The following is a 27,641-nucleotide window of genomic DNA, read 5'->3' on the forward strand; positions in this document are numbered from 1 at the left end:
GCTAGTAATAATGATGAGATGAGCCATGAGTTTTCTCAAAATATGTCAAAAGAGTTCAAGATGTCAATGATAGGAGAGTTATCTCACTTCCTTGGACTACAAATATCTCAAACCACGATAGGCATGTTTATATCTCAAGCCAAATATCTTAAAGACATGCTTAAAAGATATGGAATGGAAGACTATGCACCCATGAGCACACCTATGACCACAAGTTGCAAATTGAGCAAAAATGATGACTCCCCTCCGGTAGATGCAACTCATTACAGGTCAATAATTGGAGCCCTTTTGTACTTAACTGCTATGAGACCTGACATTATGCAAGCAGTAGGAATGGTGGGAAGATTTCAATCAGCTCCTAAACAATCCCATTTGTTGGCTGTAAAAAGAATTCTTAGATACCTAAAAGGAACTCCTAATTTTGGTCTCTGGTACCCTAAGAGCTCAACTCTTACTTTGACTGCATACACCGATGCTGATTGGGCTGGAAGTGTCGATGATCGGAAAAGTACTAGTGGAAATGCATTCTTCCCAGGACACTGTTTAGTACCTTGGCTCAACAAAAAACAGACATCCATATCACTATCTACAGCTGAAGCCGAGTATATAGCTGCTGTAGATTGTTGTACTCAAATACTATGGATGAAGGAAGCTCTAAAAGATGTCAACATAGGTACAAATCAACCAATTACCATCTATTGTGATAACACAAGTGCAATAAGCCTCAGCAAAAATCCAGTGATGCACTCAAAGACCAAACATATACCAATCAAGTATCATTTCCTTCGTGAACAAGTAGTTGAACAAAACATCATCTTGGAATATATCAATACTAAGGAGCAGATAGCTGATATTTTCACAAAAACTCTTCCTCGAGAAGCGTTTGAACATCTTCGTCAAAAGATGGAGGTTATCTCCTAAGCTCTAAAGGATGTCAACATAGGTACAAATCAACCAATTACCATCTATTGTGATAACACAAGTGCAATAAGCCTCAGCGAAAATCCAGTGAAGCACTCAATGACCAAACATATACCAATCAAGTATCATTTCCTTCGTGAACAAGTAGCTGAACAAAACATCATCTTGGAATATATCAATACTAAGGAGCAAATAGCTGATATTTTCACAAAAACTCTTCCTCGAGAAGCGTTTGAACATCTTTGTCAAAAGATGGAGGTTATCTCCTTAGCATCACTTAAGTTGATTCATAAAGATGTTGCAGGACAAGGGGAGCAGTTTGATAGGGGGAGTCCTTGTGCATTCCTTTGTTACTGATGTCAAAGGGGGAGAGAAGAAGAATATTGCCATCAATGACAAAGGGGGAGATTTTTGATCTAGATTGTCATTAATGTCAATATGAAACTAAGGAGAAGTAGAGGATACTTGTGAAGAATAAGAGCAAAGCCATTGGAAAGAGGATCGCATCAGCGAAGGTACATAAACAGAGCCATCAGAAGTCACAGAGAGATATGTCCAAGGGAAACTGCTATCGGAAGAACAAAGAGCAACAGAGTTATCAAAACAGAGAATAGAAGCAAGTATAAGAGTGGAAGATTGAGGAGGAGCCATATCGGGAGTATTGTGTGTAATGTATGCCCAAAAAGTGAGAGGAAGAGTCTATCGGAAGCCCTCAATGAAGCAGGTTACGGAGCAAGAGAAGCATAGAGGAAGATACATTTGAAATCACGAGAAGCAAAGAGCGGAGGAGTATATATATTATATAGATGTGATATAATAACATAGACTCGAACAAGTTATAGCAACAATCCTTAATATGACATCGCGTCCGCCCATCGGAACCCTCATATCACAAGTTATAAAGGGCTGCCACCCTCGAAACCTCCGATTTTATAAAGGTTGGAAGAGTTAGCTCCTGACGCAAAAGTGACTTACCACAATCATCCTACACCATTGATTTTATTGACTAACCTGCGCGCTAGTGTAATCTTGCAAGCCGTAGAACACTCGGGCCTCATCATCCAACGGATTTCGGGTTAAAAAAGTGAACAGGTGTTGAGCGAGAGTTCGGACTCGAACTTTTTTACATTGGCGATTTATAATTTCCATTGGGTCCGAAATTTGATTAAGGGTCATGCAGTTTGTGCGCCTGAAATCACTATCGGCCGCTGGATCAACTAAAGGTTTCATCTACGACGGAGGAACACCGAGAAACTTTATTGATCGGGTGAGAAGCTGACTGTCGGATAAGGGACTTGATCGGACGGTGGAGGTTGTGTCGCGTCGTTTAACGCAAGTCTTGAAGGAGTGTAATGATATAAAATGCCGATTGCGATATATACATACGGACCCGAAGATATATAGGTCCAGGTGTATAAATATTTGAAGTCCGGCTAAGTGTTTCGGTGTGGGGTTCTCCGTGTATTTCCATGTATTCCTGTGGTTTCGATAAATGTGTTGCTCGGGGCTTAAAGTCAAATAAACGCTTCCGATAGGTTTGGGTCCATTGTATGAATATTGAAAAAAGGGGGGCCTCTTTGATATAGTTATTTCTTTAATATGCAATATTATTATAATACGACCCCTCTTCCTCATGAACGTGTCTTGTAAGAATTTGATGAATCCGAAGAGACAGAGGAAGCTGAAGAGTGAGTGCAGAGGAAGCCGAAAGAGCAAGAGAGTGAAGAGGAAACAAACGGAAGCCAAAGGTCAGGAGTGTCAAGCATATAAAACAGAGAACAAGGGAAAGTTTGAGGTGCTGACGAACTGTAAGAAAAAAAAAGGAGCCGAAGTTCTGGCAGAAGTGGAAGGAGTAGGAGGACAGAAGTAAGCCATAGGTCCAGCAGGGTTGGGAGCAGAGAATTACAACCAAATAGATCCAGACAATTACAACAAAGGGTTGGAGTCCTTGAGGTTGTGTTATGAAACCAACTCACAAAAAGATAGAAAAGATAGATCAACGCCTTAGAATTCAGCCTCTTCGAGGGGGCAACCTCCTTTACATTACACAATTGAATGATTCTTTGATGATTCAAATGATAAAACATCCTTTCTATATATAGGAGTCGAAGGAGTCACAATATAACCCAGCCGACCTAACAATAATAATCTAAAGGCACAAAAATAACAATAGAGGGATTCTATAGGGCATAGTAATAACAATATGGGGACAATAGGGGTACAACAATATTAATAAGGGATACAACTACAATAGTAATGGGGTAATCACTAGTATAATAGGGACCTAACATGTGCCTCTCCTTCAAAAAATGTTGTCCTCAACGCTTGAGTAGTTCTGGATGCTTCTGTATAAAATTCTCATCCTCCCATGTGGAATCTTTAGCGGATAAGTTCTTCCGCTTGATGAGATACTCTGAAATTGATCGATTTCGTAGCTATTGAGTTCTTGTTTCTGTGACTGCTTTCGGTTCCAATATAATTATTCCTTCCTTGTCAAGTTATGGCAATATTGTTTGAACTAGGAGCTTGTCGCCTATAACCTTCTTTAAACATGAAACATGGAAAACTGGGTGCACTTGAGAAGCTGTAGTAAGTTCCAATTTGTATGCCATAGTACCAATCTTTTGCAACACCTTGTACGAACCATAATACTTTGGTGATAATTTATTATCCTTCTTAGCTTGCTGGAGGGACATTTGTTTATATGGTTGTAGCCATAGGAATACCCAATCACCTACATCAAAACTTCTTTTGCTGCGATGCTGATCTACCTGTTGTTTCATTCTATTCTGCGCCAACACGAGGTTATTCTTTAAGAGTTGGAGGACTTGTTGTTGATGCTTGATGTGATGTTCCACTGCTTGAACCTTAGAATTTTCTCTTAAATATGATGTGATGGATGGTGCCTGATATCCATAAAGTGCCATAAATGGGGTCATTTTTGTTGCTGTATGAAAGGAAGTGTTATACCACCATTCAGCTAGAGGCAACCATTTGACCCATTGTGTCTGTTTATCATATACAAAGCAACGGAGATATCCTTCCAAAAATTTGTTTACTATCTTAGTTTGCCCATCAGATTGAGGATGATAAGATGAACTATGAGCTAACTGAGTACCGAGACAAGAAAATAATTCTGTCTGAAAATATCCAGTGAAAATGGGATCTCTGTCACTTACAATAATCTTTGGGTTTCCATGTAGCTTTTGAATTGTTTCCATAAATGCAGTAGAAACTGTACTGGCTTTAAATGGATGTGATAATGCACAAAAGTGTGCATACTTGGTAAGTCTGTCAACTACCACCATGATAACACTCTTTCCCTCAGACTTGGGTAAACCTGTGATAAAATCCATTGAAACCTCGTCCCAACGTTGGCTTGGAATGGATAAAGGTTGTAATAGACCTAGGTTTTTAATTGTTTCAACTTTGTTTTGTTGGAAAACCAAACATTCCGCCACAAACTTTTGAATATCCGATTTAAGGCCATCCCAAAAAAATTCCTTCTTAACCCTGTGGTAAGTTTTTAAAAATCCCAAGTGTCCTCCTAAGGGAGAAGTGTGCAATTTCATAAGAATCTTTTGTTTGAGTTGGGAATTCTTACAGAGGTATAAGCGATATTTGTACCATAACGAATCATTTTGCCAGCTAAATGTATCATATGTACTGGAATCTTGTTGTAACTTTCGAATAAGTGCCCACACTTCTTCATCATTCTTCCATTCCTCCCTTGTTTCGTTTATCCAATCTGGTTGGATAATAGAAATGGCGCACAACAATGCTTCCACATCCTCATCCTTTCTTGAGAGTGCATTTGCCACCAATTTTGCTTCCCTTTTTTGTAGATGATTTCAAAGTCATAACCCAACATCTTTGTGACCCACTTTTGTTTCTCTTTAGAGGATAATCTTTGTTCTAAAAAGTATTTAAGGCTATCATGATCCGTTTTTAGCTTGAAGTGTCTTCCCATTAAGTAGGGTGGCCATTTCTTAAGTGCATGTAGTATTGCCAACATTTCTTTCTCATAAATAGCTTTGTGTAAAAACTTTCCTTTGGTTGGACGACTTTCAAAAGCAATGGGTCTTTCATCTTGCATTAAAACAACACCAATTCCATTTCCTAAAGCATCACATTCCACAATAAAGGTTTTTGTGAAGCCCGGTGTAGCTAAGACCGATGCTTGGCACATTGCCTCTTTAAGATGTTCGAAGACCTCTGTTGCTTTTGGAGTCCATGAAAATGCATCTTTCTTCAATAATGTTGTTAGAGGTGTTGCTATTCTCCCGTAATTCTTAACAAACTTGCGATAATACCCTGTCAACCCGAGAAATCATCACAGATGCTTTATGGATGTGGGGATTTTCCATTCCTTAATGGCTTTAATTTTGCTAGGGTCTACCTTAACTCCTTCATGAGATACAATATGACCCAGATATTCCACCTCTTGTACTCCAAAGAAACATTTGGATCTTTTTGCATATAATTGTTTCTCCTCTAATAGCTGTAGCACGTTGTCAACATGTTCAACATGATCCTTCCAAGACTTGCTGTAGATTAGTATATTACCAAAAAATACTAACACAAATTTTCTAAGGAAGGCTTTGAAAATGGAATTAATCAAACTTTGAAATGTTGAAGGTGCATTGGTAAGGCCAAAAGTCATGACCAAAAATTCATAATGACCCTCATGAGTTCTAAATGTTGTTTTCAGATGTCTTCAGTCTTCATTCTGATTTGATGATATCCTGAACGAAGATCCAACTTGGTGAAGTAAATTGATCCATGCTATTCATCTAGTAATTCATCAATGACAGGAATGGGAAATTTATCTTTAATAGTGAGCTTGTTGAGCTCCCTATAATCCGGACACATACGCCATGATCCATCCTTCTTGTGCACCAATACTACTGGAGCAGACAAATAACTTTGACTAGGTTGAATTATACCAACCTCTAGCATTTCTGCAACCATACGTTCAATTTCACTCTTTTGGGCATAGGGATATCTGTATGGCCTGATGTTTGGAGGAACACTTCCTGGAATTAGATGAATAGCATTATCATGATCATGAATAGGTGGGAGACCTTTGGGAGTCTCAAATACCTTGGAATGATTGTCCAAGACTTTTTGGAGATCTAGAGAAATAGATGATTTCAATGTGGAAACATCTAGCGAACATAATTGTGCAATTACACCTCTTTGTTCCTTTTTTAGAAGCTTTGTCATACCGTTAGAGTTGATTATATTTCCCGGTTTCCTTGCAATACTCTTAATTCAACTTCCTTTCCTTCCGCAGAAAATTTCATGAAAAGTTTTTGAAAATTAAAAGCTATTGTACCCAAGGATTGTAGCCATTGGACTCCTAGTACAACATGAACACCTCCCATTGGAATGGAAAGCATTGGGCTAGTCAATACATATTTTCCCATGGTGTTGGGTCCCTATAATACTAGTGATTACCCTATTACTATTGTAGTTGTATCCCTTATTAATATTTTTGTGACCCTATTGTCCCCATATTGTTATTACTCTGCCCCATAGAATCCCTCTATTGTTATTTTTGTGGCTTTATATTGTTAGGTCGGCTGGGTTATATTGCACTCCTTAGACTCCTATATATAGAAAGGAGGTTTTGTGATTTGAATCATCCAAGAATTGTTCATTTATGTAATGTAAAGGAGGTTGCCCCCTTGAAGAGGCTGAATTCTAAGGCGTTGATCTATATTTTCTATCTTTTTATGAGCTGGTTTCATAACATTTGGTATCAGAGCTTTGGATTCTAGGGTTTCGCTGCTCCAAATAGGTCATCGTGACATTTTCGCTATAAATTTTTTCTGCGACGTTTCAGAAGCTAAAAAAAAACCCATTTGAGAAGACATTGCGCTGAACCTTGGATCGAAATTTCAGAGCTTTGCGCGCTAGATTTTTAGAGATATGATCTGAGGAAGTTGGTCTTTTTGCAGACTCTTGAATTACATTCCAAACAGGTGACTTGGAGAAAATCGTCATAAATTTCTCTCTAAGCATCGGATTGAAATTTCGTAAGAAGGTACAGAAAGAGGACGGACTGTAGTTTCTTGTATATATTTTTCAGAGCCAAAGGTTGAAACAGTGACTCGTGGCACATCATACAAGTTCGCTCTACTGAACTAGTCTATAATCAAGTCACTGTAGGAGATTTCGCATAACTTTTCCTTGGAGAATCCAATTTGGATCAGAGTGGTGGCATTGGAAAGAGGACACAGAGGGTTACTGCAGGTTGCAATTTCAGAACTGGATGATCGGAAAGTACAGAGATACATCAGAGGCAATATTGAGCTCCTACAAAGTGAAAAAAGGTGTGTAGATTTTTTTAAATTTTTGCTTAAGCTTGATTTGAAAATTTATTTTGAAGGAATTCAAAGGGCATAGTAGAGCATTATTATCTGTAACTGATGCCCCGATGAAAGAAAATGCAAACACCTAGTAAGCAACCTGAAAACTCTAGCATGACTCATGAAGAAGAGGAAGAAATGCTACATGATATATCAAATTTACAAGACCAAGTGAAACTAATATCACTCTCACAAAAGCTAACAGAAGCTAAGATAAATGGCGTGGAATCTAAGATAAAGTGCGTGGAAGCTAAGATGGATGATTTGAAGATAGATTTGAAGACAGATCTGAAGAGAGACATGGCAGATTTGAAGACAGACATGGCATATTTGAAGACAGACATGGCATATTTGACAAATTTTCTACAAGAAATACTTACTAATGGTGAAAAGGTAGTAAAGGAAACTGATGATGTGAGCTCAATATTGTAGGAGCTCAATATTGCCTCTGACGTATCTCTGTAATTTCGGATCATCTAGTTTTGAAATTGCGACCTGTAGTAGCCCTCTGTGTCCTCTTTCCACTGCCACCAGTCTTATCCAAATTGGATTCTCCAAGGAAGAGTTATGCGAAATCTCTCACAGTGACTTGATTATAGACTAGTTTAGTAGGGCGAACTTGTACGACATGCCACGTGTCCCTGTTTCGACCTTTGGCTCTGAAAAGTATATATAAGAAACTACAGTCCGTCCTCTTTCTGTACCTTTTTACGAAATTTCAATCCAATGCTCAGAGAGAAAGTTATGACGATTTTCCCTAGGTCACTTGTTTGGAATGTAATTCAGGAGTCTGCAAAAAGACCAACTTCCTCAAATCATATCTCTGCAAATATAGCGCGAAAAGCTCTAAAATTAGGACCTAAGGTTCAGTACAATTTCTTCTCAAATGGGTTTTTTTTTGCTTCTGCACAGAAAAAAAGTTATAACGAAAATGCCATGATGACTTATTTGGAACAACGAAACCCTAGAATCTAAAGCTCTGATACCAAATGTTATGAAACCAGCTCACAAAAAAATAGAAAAGATAGATCAACGTCTTAGAATTCAGCCTCTTCGAGGGGGTAGCCTCCTTTACATTACACAAATGAATGATCCTTTGATGATTCAAATGACAAAACCTCCTTTCTATATATAGGAGTCTAAGGAGTCACAATATAACCCAGCCGACCTAACAATAATAATATAAAGCAGTGTTGATAATATTGGTATCGGGAAAATATCGGCGAGGGTCCAAAAAATATCTTATCGGCAATATCGGCAAAATATCGGCAAATATCGGCAAACATAAAAAATGCATAATATATTCATTTTTTTTTTCAGATTTTTAAACATATAAAGCAATAACAACATGAAATAAACACATTGGCACATAAATATGAAGAAAACACTGATATATATGATGTCAAATAGAAATGATATATCAAAGGCGATACCAAATCCTGCTGATCCCTGGTAATTGGCCATTCAAGGACTCAAATGTGGAGAACCAATACAAGTAACAAAATAACATCACATATATAAAAGTATCTCATCATCATGAGTTACATGTAGCATAACAAATAAAACTAGCAGCTATCTATCTACTGCCCTTTCCCCCTTTTACGAGAAAACATGATGGGCTGTTTGCCAGGCCTGCCCCTAGTAGTAGAAGGCCCTGACCCTGCCTCTGCACCTAATGTCAAATAATGAGTGCTAGGCATGGAGCTATGCTCTCCTATATCTATAGCAGATGGTGTTGATGCTGATGCTCCCGCAGTGTCCTCCTCCTTCTGCTCCTCCTGCTCCTCCTCTAAGTGCTGCTGCTCCTCTGACTCTGAGTCCTCCTCTTGCTGCCCCTGCTCTAATGGATCATCTGCCACTGGTTCTAACCATGAAGGTGACTCCTCCAATATGGGCTCCTCAGACTCCACCCTCCACGGAGACAATACATCAATATTGTCTAAGGAAATGGCATCTGGATCCATTGGTGATTCTATTTGCCTCACTCGAAGTCGGATGTTGTAATGCACATACACCAAATCGTTGAGGCGTGCGAACTCCAACCTGTAAGAATGTCAAAAAAAGTAATGAGTCTTGAGTCTTGACTCTTGACACTTGAAGTTGAAGGTCATAAATTAAAAATTAAAAATTACAATAAGTGTAATTGCTCAACTGAAGGCTTGAGTTCAAAGTTATACCTGTTGCGCTTTTTGGCGTGTATTTTCTCAAATACACTCCAATTGCGCTCACACCCTAAAGAGCTACATGTTTGACTCAAGATTCGTATAGCCAATTTTTGCAAATTTGGTGCCCTTGCACCATAGCTTCGCCACCAAATATCTACAACAAAATAATGAAATAAAAAATTCAAAAACTTAAAAGTTAAAACATAATTAAATTCAAATTTCTAATTTCTAATGAGTGATGACTTGTCACTTACGTGGCATGAAGAGGGCCCTTTCCCTAATGGCATCATCAAAGCCAAATAGGCCAACACAATCCTGATAACACTGTACCTCGTGATTGATTTTGCTACGAAGCTCAAGATTAGGTACCATCCTCTGAATACAGGAATGGAGCCCTTCCATCACCTCGCCATCAAAATCAAAGTTGCATTTGTATGAAAATGCGGGGTTGAGGAAGAGTGCTGCTGCATGAATGGGTCGATGAAGCATCCCTGTCCACTGACTATCAATCACATCCCATAACATCATCTGCCTATCAAGGCCAGCAGAACCCTTGTTTGCATTATAGGAACGAATGGCCTCCTTGGCCCTATACATCCCTCATACAAATAAGGCATTGCAGGCTTCTCTCCATCCACCAATCTAAGAACCTTTACTATAGGTTCGCTAACTGCACATGCTTCTTCTACTCCACGCCAAAATGTCTCAGAGTACACCATTTTTGCAATGGCTTTCCCATCAGGTCTCCTTTTGTATCTACAATTACGCCAATCATTAGACACAAACATTTGCTTCAACTCGAACTGACATCGAAGCAAAGACTGAAGAGTAATAAAGGTTGTGGCAAAACGTATGATGGCAGGACGTCGCAACTCCTTGTTTCTAGTGAACCTCCTCATAAGGCTAAGAACAAAAGCATGGTTATAAATAAACTTGGGGATGCTCCTAGCCATATCAACTGCCTCCTTGATGAAGGAGAGTTTCCCCATATCCTCAAGCAACAAATCAAGACAATGCGCTGTACATGGAGTCCAGAACAATGTGGGATGCCTCTCCATAAGCATTCTGCCGGCAGACACATAATTAGCTGCATTGTCTGTTATGACTTGTACCACATTCTGCACACCAATCTCCCGAATGAACCCATCTAACAACTCACATATCGTTGCTGCTTCTTTGATATGTTCTGATGCATCCAACGATTTAATAAACATGGTACCTTTAGGACAATGTACCAAGAAATTTAGAAGGGTCCTACCCTTCCTATCTGTCCAACCATCAGACATTACTGTGCATCCAGTGACTTCCCATGTCTTTTTCAACTCCACCAATCTAGAGTTGATGTCTTGTTTTTCTGCTTGAAGAATTGGCCCCCGCAACTCCTCATATGTGGCACTTTTGTACCCTGGGCCCACAACATCAATAGCATCACACATTGGCTGCCAAAATGGATTGGTTTTCGTGATGCTGAGAGGTAAGTTGCTCCAAAAAATACACCTCCCCATGACTCTATCTGCTTCTTGCTTCTTTTTTTTAACAAGCGATTTTATGCCAGGTTGTGCTCCAGCGCCTGTTCGTGGAACAAAAAATGATGACCTCGCACTCACGCTAGCAGTAGCATGTGATGGTGTGCCAGTTGTGGAGCCCCTCCCACTAGGGCCACTAGGCCCACTACCCTCAACACCAAAATCAGGAGAAGATATCCCGAAAGATCTACCTGCACGTTCAACTTTGTTTCTTTCTGCCTCTTCCTTCTTTTTGTCCTTTTCTTCAATTGCCTCAAGAGCTTTTTGTATAAGCTCCGGACTAGAAACTGTACAAAGCCCAACATCGTGTCCACTGAGTCTAGCAAGATGGTATTTCAGTCGTGTAATCCCACCTGTCATCTTGTCCCCACACAATTTTCATGTAAGATATGCACGATTTGTCCCACCATCAGGGCTCCCATACTCCCAAAATGGGTCCAAGGCTTTTGGCATATTTGTATTTTGTAGTGGGCTAACTCAAACGGAAACCTAGAGCACCAAAAAAAATTTGGAATTAGTAACTTAATAAGTAATACGAAATTTTTAAATTACAAATTGAAATAACCACATCATTTTACAAAACAGTTTTAACTTGACTGTTGAATAGAAGTGTAATACAAGTTGACTGTTGAATAGAAGTGTAATACGAGTTGACTGTTGAATACTTTTGAACAAAAGAGTATGAACATGTTGTAACGTGAGGTATCCAAATGGCACATGAAACACATAGCAAATTGCCATGGAATGAGAACAATTTCTTTCAGAATTATGCCAAGCATGGGAAAAATATATAACTGTTATAACTTATAACTTATACCACTGCTGTAGGTGCATAATGCATTATTAGACTTCATAAGTTCATAGCAGTGAGCACAGAGAAAGTTACATCTTTAACCAGCAAGGCAGGGTGCAATCTTTGAAGAAGAAGGCAACACCTTTTGAGCTGATGGAGGGAGGATTTTGATGATTGCATCGATATGGGAGAGAAAAGATGAGGTTTCCAAATTCCAACAGTACTTCTTCAAACTTTGATACTTATCCATGACAACATGTTTTTAGCAGTTGAAAAGGTTCGGATCTTTGAGAATATCATCATCCTTCTCTTCATCTGAGTTTTTGTAAGCGTTATCATTGGCTTCTAAAGTTCTAAGATCCATCAGGTAGACAATGGACATTCTTGAAGTATGTTGAAAATAGAAGAAGTCAGGAACTTAGATAATTGTGGGCATTCTATTAAAGTGTATAGGCCTGAAATTTTTGTTCTTCGAGGGTAATCAAATATTTGACGGTTCAATATCCCCATGGGCCAGCATTATAAATTTATACCTATTGAGAGGTTTTAGAGGCGTTTTTCATTCCATTCATAAACTTGACATCACATTACTGATGGTTTATGACATATGTAGTTTGCAAATGGTTTATAACTTTAAAATTTAGAGTCTAGACCTGCTGTAGGTGATGATTCCCTACATCTTTTGGGCATAAATGCTGTAGAAGAGGAGGAATATATGCTCATTTATCCCATTCATACTTCTACTGCTACATTCTTTCCAAAAACTGACATGTCACATGAGGACATCAAGTTAAAACTTAAGATCATGAGAAACTGTATATTGAATGTTGTTTGAACTTTGCAGAATGGGTAATTGTGAAGTTTGAACACTGAAAATATTTTGTAGCCGCACATTATGATTAGATGCTTGATTGTTTCTGCAGCCTAGCATATTACATAATTTATTAATTACACAGCTGCCATCTGTAAATCCTCTATGCTGTCACGCTGTGCATATATATTATATGGTAATGGCAGCGTATTTTTGTGACTTGTCTGTTGATTGCTCCTGTCCGGTGGAAGTGGTTCATGTTTGTGGTTCAATGCAAACCCTTGCAGTTTGAAATCAAATCAAAAACCAAGCAAATGATTGTAGGGAACCGGAAGAATGAGAATCGAGTTTGTCTTACAGTTCTTGGCACTTGCAGCTTAGAAATCTTCGTTGTTGATGGCGTATTGGCGAATATTGGCTTCAAACCCTCCTTGGCAGCAACCACATTGGACTTCCAGCGCTCAGAAAAAACCAAAATGACTTCAAAAAAACCAAAAATCGAATTATATAGGCCGCGCGGAATGATTTCAGGGTCACCGGCGATATTTTAGGTCGTCACGCGATATTTTTCGAGATATTGCTGAAATATCGTAAATCTCGCGCGATTTTCAAAACTCGAAAATATCGCGATATTTGGTCGGCGATATTTCGGCTCGCCGAAAATATCGCGATATTTCCGAATATCGCCGATATCTCGGCGATATTATCAACACTGATATAAAGGTACAAAAATAACAATAGAGGGATGTTATGGGGCATAGTAATAACAATATGGTGACAATAGGGGCACAACAATATTAATAAGAGATACAAGTACAATAGTAATGGGGTAATCACTAGTATTATAGGGACCTAATAGGTTGGTACTTCAGAACTGAAGGGATTGGTGTCGTGGGAGTTGGTTCTTCCTAAATTCAAGGTTGGTGCCTTGACAAGACATTGTTGGTGCTCTAGAGGTTGGAGCCTCACGAAGAGTCCAAGTTGGTGCTTGGCAACTGATTGAAACCATATATATATATATTGTACTTGATTTATTGCAAAGATCACATTAATAAAAGCATCTATTCGTGTTATCTATTTTTGTGTTCCAACTATAAATGATTTTAACTAATAAAAATAATAATTGAAAGTAAATACTAATTCCCCCCCCTTTCTCAATATTTCCAACAACTCGGACTTCCTTTGACTTCCCAACAACAGACTTTGAACTTTTTGCAGCTACAAGAGATATCAAACTTCTTGTGAGAGAGTGTGTTCCAAATGAATTCGATGTGCTTGTATTTATAGGCTCCATGTGAGGTCGAATTAGGGTCCTTAAGCCGACTTGATTTCTTCTAGGCCGACTTGGTGTGGAGGATACATAAATTATACTTGATTGAATGCTTAACCTTTTTACAGGATTCAAAAGCCCAAGAAGGGTCTCTTTAAAAGTACAATGACTCTATTGACTTAGAATAAATCCTAGAAGTCTTCAATGGGGACTTTGACCTAAAACATGGTGACCCAAGCATGAAACCCATGCTTTAATAAGTCACAATAAGAATAATAAAAATTCTTTTCCTTATTGTTTTGACAAGTACATTACAAGATGACTCAAATACGTTAAATGAAAACGAACCTAGTTACATTTTCCAACAAGGAAAAAGAAGATTAATAGCTGCCTCTATCCATTTTTCCAACACTTATCGCATATACATGTGCCTATGCATCTGATCCTTCTCGCAGGATGGATTGGCGAGAGATCATGAGTTGGTAACTTATTGACAGAGTATCATTCTTAGTCAGGATAGTAGTACAACAGGGGCTTATAGAGATGAGGGGTACTACATGCTCCAGTTGGCAGCAAGATGTGGATCGATAGTTCATCAACTCTCCAGTAGCACTTGCCCAACATAAGTAGTGTGGGGTTGACCTTGGTCTATGCCAAGGGTTGGACTGGAGAGAGGTGATGAGTTGGTATTCTATTGATGGAGAATCATTTATGGTTAGAGATAGAGCACAACCAAAGCCTTGGGGTATCGACGAGGATGATTGGCTATGGTGGATTTGGGATCCAGGTGGGTCCATTGATGGCAAATTGAGTCAACAACTTGTTTGAGATCTAGGTATTGAGGGATCCATTCATGTTTGTGGAGGCATGGCGTAACACAGTGGTTCGTATGGGATCCTAGTACTAGTTTGCAGATGCCTCTGTAGCGGACAAATATGAATTTCTTGAGGGAAAGCAATTTTGGGGCGGGAGGATTTGTCATGTCCCCATTTTTATTTTCCTCTATAGTATAAGTAGGATGGGTTTCTAGGGTATGTGATGGCCAAGTTGTAGGAGCAGGATTACATCATTAGGGGTCTTGGAGGAGTTTTGAGGAGTTTTTATGGGATCTGATGGCATTTGCTTGGCATATTCCATCATTCGCACAACTTTCCTTTCATTCTGTTGCATTTTGACAACTTTCATAAAATAGGGTTATTACTAGGCCTGACTTTAATTCATTATGCTTGAGGTGGCATTCTGGGAGAAATATATGATGGAATACCTCAGTGTAATAGTTTGTTGGAACCAAAATGAGAAAATCTATAGGATGGGATGCTAAGAATTGATTTCCAGTGGCTGAAGAGAGTATGGTGGGCGATTTACCATTTTCCCTGTTTAAAAATGACTTAAATTAATCATTTAATTAAAGAAAAAAGGGAAAAATAATTAACTGGAGGAAAAAGGCCAAAAGTGACTTAAGTGAAATAAAATAAAATTAAAGGTCAATTAAGATAAAGTCAATTGGAGGAGCTTCTAGAATAATAATAAAATAATAGAATAAAATGCTTCTAGAGGCTTGGAGATCTATCTATGGAGCCTTTAAAAGGAGGAGGAGATTATTTGGGACATCTTGGATTTGAGCTTTGTCTTTGTTGAGAGTTGGAGAACCTAGTTCCTAGCTACTATAGCCCCAGGTCAGAAACCCTTGGGTATGTTGTTGAGTGTTGGATGAAAACCCAATGCTCCTTGAGGAGATTTCATCCAGGAGTTTCATAGAGCTTCAGTGATATTGGAGTGAGGACCACTCAGATCCTCAGCTTGGGCATCATCTTCAGTTATTTTTGTGGAGGCCAGGTTCAACTTGCAGAAAACTATTTTGTGGCCATCTTATCTCAGCTAACTTTAGCTATTGTACTGACATATTATATCTTTATTAATAAACCTGAGTTTGCAGTATTTCTTATGAGTTTGCAGCTTTTCTGGGTTCCATAATGTAAATCTGTTTTTGTTGCTGTAATCTCATGGTGCATGTTTTGCTACTGTTTGGAGAAATTTAGGGTAAAATCTTGGTTAAGCATTTTTTTGGCAAATTTGTAATTTTGGAATATTATATATAGTCATGTAGGGATAATCAAGTTCCATTTGTTGGAGGTTGGTAATATTGGATCCAAGTGGTTGGATAAATACTTGTTAGAGATATCTTCAACTAGGGGAAGATCTCATCCAATCCCATAGTCTACCTAGAGATTAAAGGCATATCGCAAGGAATTGCTCTTGATTGGAATTGGAAATTGGAGTTATCTTAGACAAGAATGGGAGCAATTTGTTTTTTGACTCCAACCTCATTTCTTGTCCTAAATTGCAAGGCTAACCTAGAAGGGCTTGTGATTCGCAACCCAGCAATTGAAGAGATAATATTGGGCCAAGGTAAGTCACATTTAAAACAACAAATTTGTTCAAAATGCTCAAATATTTTTCTTTTTTCTATTTTAATAAGATAAAATCCAAAAGAATATCTTACTAGCCTGTATTTTCAATTTTTATCTTAAAATAACTAGTTGACCTGTTGGATGTTGAGCTAACATTTCCATATTTTAGCCAAGGGAAAGTTATATCTTTTATATTTGCACTTAAACACACATATTTCATGATGGTATATTGAGCATTTTGCAGATTTACAATAACCTATAACAAAAATCATTCAAGAGACCCAACAATTTTGTAAGTGCAAGAGATATATCCAAGTAAGTTTTACTCATACAAATCCTTAACTATCCAGAATTGTTTTCCATGTGTATTTTCAATATTCTGGGGTTATTTAAGATACATCCCACTGATTAGAAGTCATGTAACTTTGCTGGAATATTTTTTTGAGTTTTCACATCTCATCAGTGGATCATGACAACATCCCATCAAGGATAAGGTTTACAGCTCATGTTTATATGGTCTCAGACTTTGTGATTGTCTAGGGAGTCACAGGCTAACATATATTCTATGATTGCCGTACTAGCTACAATTTGCATAATTAGGTATTATATGAAATATTTATTGGAAATACCCAATGAAACCCTTAGTTGCAGTCCTCAAACACGTACTATCAGAAAACCCATTTGAACCCCTTACCTGCCACATTATCAACAACTCATGTCAGTGTAAGATAGTATTACTGCTGGAGGACGGGAAATAGATATTTGGATATTTTGCTGCCATGATCTTCAGATTAAGGTATTTACTAATGTATTATGCGCTTATGTATCACCATAACAATTCTGTCCAAAATATGATATGAAGCTTGATATAAATATCTCTGATTAAAATAAAGCTCATTTAACGTTACAAAATATGAATTGCCACTATCCTTTTCATGTTAATATTTGTTTTCTATACTGAATTATATAAATGATTAACATAATGCTCATTTTTTGTTATAAAATTTGAATTGCCACCATCCTTTTCATGTTAATATTTGTTTTGCATATTGAATTTTACAGTAGCGATGAATTAGACATTTGACTCTCTATTATGTTATGCTTTCTAGATAGTGAGGGGAAATTCTGCTTTGGCATACCATGGTGATATAATGAAGCAAACACGAGACAAGATTGCGCCATCTAGACTTCAGGTACATTAGATTATCTCATGCTTAGTTCAAAATTAATTTCTTGGCTTCTTTTTTTGAAAATGCACCTTATAGTATTTAGAATAAACACCAGAGTTGCAGCAGACAGACATTAGAGTTACAGCAGAGTGACATATGAATTTCTTGATGATCCTCGCCAGATGAAAGGTAGGAAAGCTAACATATGGGCATGTGCTCCAAGGGGCAATGAGTCCATGTTCTTTTGAAACCCGTGTTATCAGAATTGGATCAGACCGAACTATACTGGCCAGTCTCACTATTTTTGAGGGAAAACTGGTACAAACTGGTGTCACAGACCGTAAAAGGCCCATTTAGTAATGAACCAATCAGTTCTTGTGCAGAATCAGCTGGTTCGGAACATAAATGGTCTACTGAATCGGCCAGTTTTGTACAATACTACCAAGAGCCCTTTGAACGCGTTTTTTTAAAGCAATAATTTATGATTGGGGAAGCCTAGTATTTGGCCATATTGCCCTACTAATGCTATGCAATTAATGGTAATGTTAAATTCTTAAAGTAAAAGAGACCCTTTTACTTAAATTTTTAACATTACCATTAATTGACTCAGAGTATTTAAGTGGTTCCAACTTCATTGGATTTCATGTAGAGAAAGTAGAATTTTAGGTCCCACTCAAAATATAAAAGACAACAATTTTTTAGGATTTCAGGATTTTCGGGGGATTGTAATGTTTTTGTTGGATTTTGTCATGTACGAGGGTATGGAACTAGCATTTAATCGAGAGCACCAAAAACCCTATGTACCTTGATTTTAGTTGCATTTATTGTTGAACTTCTCTATCATGACCCTACTAAAAATGTACCCATAACTCAAACAAAACCTTGACTTGACATGCTATGGTTTTTTCTATCTCATTTTAATGCTTAGCGAGTGATATTGATGACGAAGATCCCAATGTAGGCAATGATTTTGATGATATGTAGGTATTTGTTGTAGCATGATTTTTTGGATGCTAGAGGCCATCTAGGGCTTGCTTCTTGATGTATTTTCGGTTTAGAGATAGATTGCACTCAATGCTATTGATGTATTTTCGGTTTAGAGATAGATTGCACTCAATGCTGTTTTGGGTATATGCACCCTTACCCTTACATTCCATATAAATGATAAATTTTTCTTATTTGTGTACGAATAGTTTGGATTCATATGGATGCACATGAATATATATGTTTTTCATTAAAATTTGAATAATTTATGTGCTTTTCGTTGATTGTTTTTTTGGTCTGATTTTTTTATTGGTTTCAATCTAGTTCTAATCAGTTCCTAGTTCAGAGGGTCTACCAATTCAATCAACGGTTCGATTTTGATAACATTGTTTGAAACACATCAATTTTAACATTGACATGGAATACCAAATGATTTTTGAATGTTTTCAATTCTCCCAATTATAGGTGGGAATTGTTTCTTTGAAAAGTAGTTGTGTATCACCTTTTTCAAAAGAAATCAATTATACAACATAGAGAATGGGATCATACGCCAAAGCTCTTTGAGACAACTCTGGATCATCCAAGTGTTGCCTCGGAGAGGCCCTCTTCAAGCTAGCGGAGATGTAACACAACAACCAAAAAGAAAGGGTCTTTAAGGATTAATCAATGAAGGGGCAAGATCTTCAATTAGATATTTACAATCTAGGGCTTATAATGCAGTTTTATGGCTGAAACTATGCATAAATAGAAAAAGAATGATGACATCAGCCCTGAAAGAGGGATTTAAGTTTTTAACATTCATATCATGCTAGATTTTGCTTCTATATAATTGTTAAATGCATGTCATCTAATGTCATAAATTACTAATTTACTTCTTAGCAATATTTCACATAAAACGCTAGCCCTAACCCTAAAGATCTAGAAATTAGAAAGAAAAAGGACAATTTATTAAAGAAAGAGGGTTGATCAAAAATATTATGACTAGTGTTGAGTTCTAAACGGGCCAACGGAGTCTTCTAGGGTAAAATCAATGAGAACAAACTTGTTGAAGTAGGGGGGACGAGTAGGTCATTAGGTATCAAACCCTAACGATTTCCTTGTAAGAGATGCACACTAGGAGTTCTCTTAAAGAATTCATGGAAAACAATTTCACATATTATAAAGGAGCAACATTTCAAGATAAATTTAAAAATTTATATCATGGCACATGGCACAATTAGAAACCTTACTATGCAAATAGATGTGAAATATAGAATATATGTTGTAAACTTACAAAAATTTCGACAAGAATTACTTCAATCAATACTCGGAAATTATCTGCAAGAAAAAAACCATCTCCTAGAGAAATTCAAACCATGAAAGATCACATTTCGGCCCAACTCACACTCTTTAAAGAGAGAAGAGTGATGGTGAGTGATGATTGTGGAGTAGGTAAGACTTAGGACAAATGTCATAGCCATGTGAATAGCTAATGGGAGTCCAACATCTAGTGTGTATAACTATGAGGGAGCAATTGTGGAGGCATGAGTTACTCTTTTCATTGGCATGCAGTTTCCACCCCTCTAATGTGCCTTTTACTTTGAATGATTTATCTTTATTTAGGTGCATAAATTAGGAGCCCAAGCTTGTTTTTGTGATTTCCAATACCCCTTTGAGATGAGACAGTGTATTGTTCCTTAGGGTTGGGACTTTGAATAATTCCCCTCTTTGGATGAAGCATTAATTGCTTGAGGAACTGGGTGATGGCTAATGGGGATGGGGGTGGGGTGGGTAGAGGATAGTTTTAAAAACCAGCCGAATTGAACCGAAAACCGGTCAAACCGACTAGTTCATTGGGCGACTTGGTCAAACTAGACAAAAAACTTGGTTTAAGGGCCCATTTCGCCAAAAATCCACAAAAAATGGCCCAAATCAACTGGTTTGGGATGGAACCGGCCAGTTTATGGTCAAACTGCCTGGTTCCGTCCCAAATCGGTCAATTCATTGCCAAGGCCGCAACGGACCCACACGACTTCTTTTAGGAAGTTTCTTGGGTGTTTTGGAGGGAAAGGGTTGTTTCCCTCCAAGAGCTCCCTCTCCAAGCCTTTAAAAGGAGCTCACCCACCTCATTTGCCTCACACATCTCATTTGGAGTTTTTGTGACTTTGATTGGGAGCTTGGAGAGTGTTGAGTTTTTGCTGGAATACTCATCTTGAAGGCTTCGAGTTGGAGTTTGAGCTATTTTGGAGATAGTTTGGAGTTGTTAGTAGAGTTGGCATCTTCAAGAGGAGGCTAAGGAAGCTAGTTTGCATTTCTAGGTAAGGATTTTCACTTGAAAATTTCATCATTTCACTGCTGTCCATATATTAAATTTTTTTAGGTATTATGTGCTATAAAATCTCTAGTTCTATGCTATCAAATTTTGTAGGTTACATATGAATTTTTTCCCTAAATTTATCTTAGGTTTCCATTTTTCTTAGTTGTAATTTTTTATTTTTAAATGACACATTTCTTTGCAAATTTTAATTATTTCAAGCCAACATGTTTCCAAAAACCAAGGACACTACATGGGCTCATTGCGATGTGATTGATGGAAAAATGATGTGCAAATTTTGCAATAAGTCTATTGGGGGTGGGGGTATTCTCGGATTGAAACAACACTTGGATGGGATAAGAGGCCAAGTAAAGCCACGTGAAGCACCATAGGAAGTGTTAGGTCCTGTTAGGGCAGAATACCTTGCCAAGTTTGAAAAGTTTGAGGAGAATAAGGTTGGGGAGAAGGCCATCCAAGAAGAAATTTCAAGGGAGAGGGAATTATTACAAGCCATGAAAGAGAGTGGGTGTGATGATTATGAGATTGAAGAATCCTCTTCTATCCCTTCCACCAATCACCCCTTTCACTATGTTCCTCCTGCTCTTGGCCAACAATCTAAAGGAACAAAGAGAACAAACATCGAGAGTTATTTCTTATCCTCTACCACCACTGCCTTTGCTAATCCCACACCCTCCTAGCCAAGTGGTCAACCCACTTTGGATGAACATTAGAAAAAACAATGCAAAGATACTTCTTATCAATACATTGCTAGATGGTGGTATGATGTAGATATCCCATTTAATGTTGCTTGTTCACTTTATTACCAAGCTATGTGGGACTCTGTTATCGCTACCGGAAAGGGCTTCAAAGGCCTTACTATGCATGACTTGAGGGGAGCTCTTTTGCAAAAAGAGATTTCTTCCATTGATGAGTATTTGGCTGAGTATAGAAAGTCATGGCTGAAAATAGGTTGTTCCATCATGTTAGATGGATGGATCGATGGAAAGAACCACACTATCATTAATTTCCTTGTTTCTTGCTCTCAAAGAACTATGTTTTTGAGATCAATTGATGCATCTAATAAGGTGAAGGATGAAACCCTTCTATTTGAGCTTTTGTGATCCAAAAATGGATCCCTGGATAAACCTCTAAGTCTAAAAGACTTCATATAAGAGGAAAAATGTGCCAATTGGCACAAATCCTTTGTAAATCAGAGGAAAATGAAAGTCGCAGGCTGCTCTCAGAAATAGTCTCATTGCAGAGATCTCCTCATTCTGAATCCAACGCAACTTGAATGGGCGAAAACAGACTTCAGATGAAGGAGTTATCATAAATAGAAGTTCCCCTTTTGTTCTTTGGGAAAGAGGCTAAAAACATGAGAAAACAACAAAAAGCGAGCCTATCGCAGGTCAAAGGGGCAATGAACAGGAACTGTCAGATCTGGCCGATCAACGACCCAAATCCGATCAGCATATCGCATCGGCGGTGACAAGCAGATCGACAATTGCAATCGGCGTTGGCATAAACCATATTATATGGGAAGGCTGAGGGCTTATGCGAGATGCGATTGTGACAAGTCACATTGCAATATCGCGTCGACACATTACCATGGAGCGGGGCCAATATGTTATATGTTATATACGGATGTGATGGTCAGACCCGATGGGGTGATAAGGCAGATTTAATATATTTTGAAATCCGTTTGATGGCATTTTTAACGTATTTTCGTGTATTTCGTTTATTAAGCGAAATACAAAGGGGAGCGTCGATGCGATGTAAACCAGACCCGAAAGGGTTCCAGAATGAAAATATATAACATTTCAAATCCGCCCAAAGCCATATTTGCGTTATTTTCCATGTTTTAACGTATTTTAAAAATACAAAGGGGAAACCTATGGAGCAGGCATTGCAACATGCGATAGCGACTCATAGGCAGACCCGATAGGAAAATAAAGCACATTTATGAAAATTTGAAGTCCGAGAACAGTGTTTCTTGCAGATTTTTCCGTGTATTGCAGCATTTTCCTGTGTTAACATAGAACAACTGTTTCTGGGGAATTTTAAGTGCCGGTGGTTCCTTCCATTATGGAATAGGTGGCATTCATCCCCGAGGGCATTTAGCAATGATTGCTAACGCTCAAAGAAGGGATTCGAGTAGACCAAAACAGGAAGACGAAGAGCCCAAGAGGGACAATGAACAGATAGTGCCGATTTGGCTTAAAAGCCACAGAACGACAGAGAACAAGGGTTGTTGAGTTGTTGATGGTGGCCGAGTTGTTGTTTGTTGCTAAATGTTGAAAGTAGTAGTAGTAGAGAGCTGAGAGAGCAGAGACAGAGAGCTGAAGAGCTACAGCCCAGAGCAGCTGAGGGAGCCTTTGGGGTCACTTGAAGTTCAAGTGAAAAGTCAAAGAGCTGAAGGTTGCAGAAGGCAGAAAGAAGCCAAAGTGAAGAGCCAGAGAGCCAGAGCCAGAGCCAGAGTCAAAGAGCCAGAGTCAGAGCCAAGAGCCAGAACCAAGAGCCAAAGAGCCAAAGTCAAAGCCAAGAGCCAGAACCAAGAGCCAAGAGCCAGAGCCAAGAGCCAGAGCTTCAAGAGCCAGGGGATTAAATGGTGTTTGAACTCACTGTTTTTGTGTAAAACAACAGGAGTTGGGCTAAGAGCTTGTAAAAAAGACTAATACCATAATTCTAGAGAGCCTAGCTGAATTAACTAGAGCTCATGGAGATGTAGCCCAATGGTTGTGGGTGAACTCCAAATTAAATCGTTGTTTCTATGTGATTGTTTGTTGCTGCCTTATTCACTGTTATATGCACTTATGTATATGTTTAAGCACATTCACATATCAGCTAAAACAACAGATTTTTAATGCATATAATCAGTTTAAAACAAGCATAAGCATTCACTATATTGTCAAGCATTTTTAATTCCGCACTGGTTAATCATTAAAGACTTGGGAATATTCAAGCTTTGGAAGTGGGAGAGGTTCTTGTAAGTTAGACAAGAAGCCTAAGAGCCCCATTTTCAGATCAGGTGGTATCAGAGCTTAAGATTGATTAACCACACCTTTAAGAAGGTTATATCAGAATACTTGATTGACAAAGAAAATAGTGCTTGTCTGAAAGGTGTTTGAACAGCAAGACGCTGATTGTATGCTTGTTTTGTAGACTACCTATTTTCTAAGTTTGCAGAGGTGAAGGGAAAGCTATTGGTAGCTCAATCCAAGAAGGACAAGAAGGAAGAAGGGCTAAAGGCATTATCCTATCCCAAAGGACCTCAAAGCAGTCCTTGAAGCACCAGAGCTTTGTTGCAAAAGGTTGCTAGAATAAATCTCTTTGTTAATCTTGTTTGAAGTTCTTTGTTCATTGGCATAATGACAACTTCTTCAAGTGAGTCCTCAAATTCTCCTTTCTTCACAAAAGTCTTTGATGAAGACATGAAGCAAAACTTGTTCATCATGATGAATATGGTGAGAGAAATGTATGAGCATGGAAGGAAGAGCAACATGCTTAGAGCACAGTTGAATTCCATGAAGGGAGAGAAGCAGTTGCTTTCTAACAAATTGCAGAAAATGGAGAGGCAACTTCATATTGCAAATATGAACTTGAAGAGAATGCATGAGTTGGAAACACAACTCTTTGTTGCCCAAGAAGCCTTAGTCAAATATCAGCTTGAAGAAGAGGTAAGCCATTCCAGTTTGTCTTCAGATTCTTCTGAGAATGATTGTATTGGTTCTTTTGAAAAACATACTAAAGGCATAGGGTCCAAGCTAATATCCGAGATGGGCTATGAAGGAAAGGGCTTGGGAAAGCATGCACAAGGTATTGTTAAACCAATAATGATTGAGGAGAGGCCTAAGTATTTGGGTCGTGGCTATGGACAATCTTATGGAGAGAGTCCCAAAGCTGCCATGAAAGCCATTGAAACAGTCCCAAGAAGGAGTTTCATTTCATGTCCTCTACCTCAAAAGTGTGAAGGTTGTATTCAAGAGGAATACAATAGCTTGAAACATCAATTGCAGGATGCATGTGTTCAGAAGCACACACTTGAACCAGAGAGTTGGGGAGACTCCAATAGCCTTGAAGAGATTGAAGGTGTTCCAAAGGGAGCCACTTCTTCATTTGCTTCACCTCCTCATGAAGGCAATACAGGTGAAAGAGGCAGGTATAAATCTGGTTCTAATCATATTCCTTTTGATTTTGCAAAGCATGATAAATTTCCACATAAGTATGGGGAAAGAGTTGCATGTTCCTTTTGTGGTTTGGATAACCATGATGTTTCTAGATGTTGGAAGAAAATGGACGCATACAAAAAGCAGAAGAAGGAAAATAAGCAAGAAGCCAAAGGTCCATTGGACAAGGCAAATCATGCTGTCAAGAGGATGCACATGCAATGCACTTACTGCCATAAGCAAGGACATCTTGCTGCAAAATGTTGGACACTGAATCCAACAATGCTTCCACAAAAGCTGAAGAAAGTGGAAAGAGAAGATGGCAGAAATGGAAGTGAAGATTCCATGAATGATGTGTCTCAGAATGATTCACATGATGATGCTGATGTGCAAAGAAAGGTAGTACCTTTGAAAGGGATTGGTAAGAAATGGTTAGAGTTATTATCTGATTAAGATTGCATGTCTATTGATGCATCTACATTATATTTCATTATAGCTTCGAAAGTACAGTGTGCTTAAGTGAAAGTTGAAGAATGAAATGCATGCACGAACATGAGATGCATGAACACATGGATGTTGATGATTTCCTTGTTTTTGAACATGTATGTGTAATTAACTTGCAGGGTTGATTGCTTTGACATGCATGTGATACCATGTTGACTTGGGAGAAGTTAACTTGGTCTCCAAATGGAGATAATGATGAAGTGTTTCATCTTTTGAAAAAGAGTCCTAATGGTCTTTTTCTACATGCTTGACTTGAAGGGTCATTTGTTTAAAGGCATGTTTTGTGGGCTTGTATTTAATCTATCATTTGTATGTAGATGTAAGACATGGAGGTGTTCACAAGATGTGAAAATCTGTTTCTTTTGTTGAAGCAGGAGTTTAGTCCATCCAGTTGTTGTCTGTATGCTTGTTGTTGTTAATAGTTATTGTTGGCAGCTTGTCAAACAGGTACAAATGAAAGTTTTGTGGAGCAGATGCACTTCACATTTGTTTGAGTCACCTTGGATCAATGATCAAGGCAAAGAAGCTCAAACTACCTTCTATGACCATTTCAGTAGAAGTTCTACAGGAAGGCAAGAAGGAAGACAGTTCTTTCCCAGAAGACCAGCCCATCCAAGAAGGGAAGTGATCAGAAACTTTGGTTTAGAGGCACTATGCAAGGCAAGTGTAGGGAGGCTGAAAGAAGAGGGTGAGTCACTCTCATTTACTGTTCAGATTAGTATATTAGTATTTTGGAGACCAAAAGTTCTTTTAGTAGGATGGCGTGATCCAAAAATGGATCCCTGGATAAACCTCTAAGTTCAAAAGACTTCATATAAGAGGAAAAAGTGCTAAATGGCACAAATCCTTTGTAAATTAGACGAAAATGAAATTCACAGTTTGCTCTCGGAAATTGTCTCATTGCAGAGATCTCCTCATTTTGAATCCACCGCAACTTGAATGGATGAAAACGGACTTCAGATGAAGGAGTTATCATAAACATAAGTTCACCTTTTATTCTTTGGGAAAGAGGCTAAAAACATGAGAAAACAATAAAAAACGAGCCTATCGGAGGTCAAAGAGGCAGTGAACAAGAATCGTCGGATTTGGCCGATCAACGGTCCAGATCCGATTGGCATATCGCATCGATGGTGACAGGCGGATCGGCAATCGCAATCGGCGTTGGCATAAACCATATTATATGGGAAGGCCACGGGCTTATGCGATATGCGATTGCGACAAGTCACATCACAATATCACGTCAGCACATTACCATGGAGCAGGGCCGATATGTTTTATGTTATATACGCGATGCGATGGACGGACCCGATGGGGCGATAAGCCAGATTTAATATATTTTGAAGTCCATTCGATGGCTTTTTTAACGTATTTTCGTGTATTTTGTTTATCAAGCAAAATACAAAGGGGAGCGCCAATGCGATGTAAACTGGACCCGAAAGGGTTCCAAAATGAAAATATATAACATTTCAAATCCGCCCAAAGCCATATTTGCGTTATTTTCCATGTTTTAACGTATTTTAAAAATACAAAGGGGAAACCTATGGAGCAGGCATTGCGACATGCGATAGCGACTCACAGGCAGACCGATAGGAAAATAAAGCACATTTATGAAAATTTGAAGTCCGGGAATAGTGTTTCCTGCGGATTTTTCCGTGTATTGCAGCGTTTTCCTATGTTAACACAGAATGACTGTTTCTAGGGAATTTTAAGTGCCAATGGTTCCTTCCGTTATGGAATAGGTGGCATTCATCCCTGAGGGCGTTTAGCAATGATTACTAATGCTCAAAGAAGGGATTCAAGTGGACCAAAACAAGAAGACGAAGAGCACGAGAGGGACAATGAACAGACAACGCCGATTTGGCTTAAAAGCCACAGAACGACAGAGAACAAGGGCTACTGAGTTGTTGACGGTGGCCAAGTTGTTGTTTGTTGCTGAATGCTGAAAGTAGTAGTAGTAGAGAGCCGAGAAAGAAAAGAGAGAGAGAGAGAGAGAGAGAGAGAGAGAGAGAGCCGAAGAGCTACAATGCAGAGCAGCTGAGGGAGCCTTTGGGGTCATTTGGAGTTCAGGTGAAAATCCAGAGAGCTAAAGGTTGCAAAAGGCAGAAAGAGGCCAGAGTGAAGAGCCAGAGAGCCAGAGCCAGAGCCAAAGAGCCAGAGTCAAAGCCAAGAGCCAGAACCAAGAGCCAAAGAGCCAGAGTCAGAGCCAAGAGACAGAACCAAGAGCCAAAGAGCCAGAGTCAGAGCCAAGAGCCAG

General features: G+C 38.6%; 1 protein-coding gene across 14 annotated transcripts in view; it reads left to right on the top strand.

Annotated features, from left to right (window-relative positions):
* LOC149240432 (nudix hydrolase 19, chloroplastic-like) overlaps positions 1 to 27,641 on the top strand; it is a 391,868-nt gene that overhangs the window by 349,655 nt on the left and 14,572 nt on the right. For 7 of the 14 annotated variants that reach the window (XM_089373710.1, XM_089373698.1, XM_089373701.1 and 4 more), the window contains 2 exons: positions 16,209 to 16,269; positions 17,385 to 17,464. In XM_089373710.1, the coding sequence (XP_089229836.1) occupies positions 16,209 to 16,269; positions 17,385 to 17,464 (141 nt within the window). The other 7 variants (XM_089373703.1, XM_089373704.1, XM_089373708.1 and 4 more) reach the window with 7 other exon arrangements.

Source organism: Pinus tabuliformis, chromosome 8, assembly GCF_031772625.1.
Source record: "Pinus tabuliformis cultivar Carrire ecotype Pingquan chromosome 8, CPIR1, whole genome shotgun sequence".
Classification (NCBI taxonomy): Eukaryota; Viridiplantae; Streptophyta; class Pinopsida; order Pinales; family Pinaceae; genus Pinus; species Pinus tabuliformis.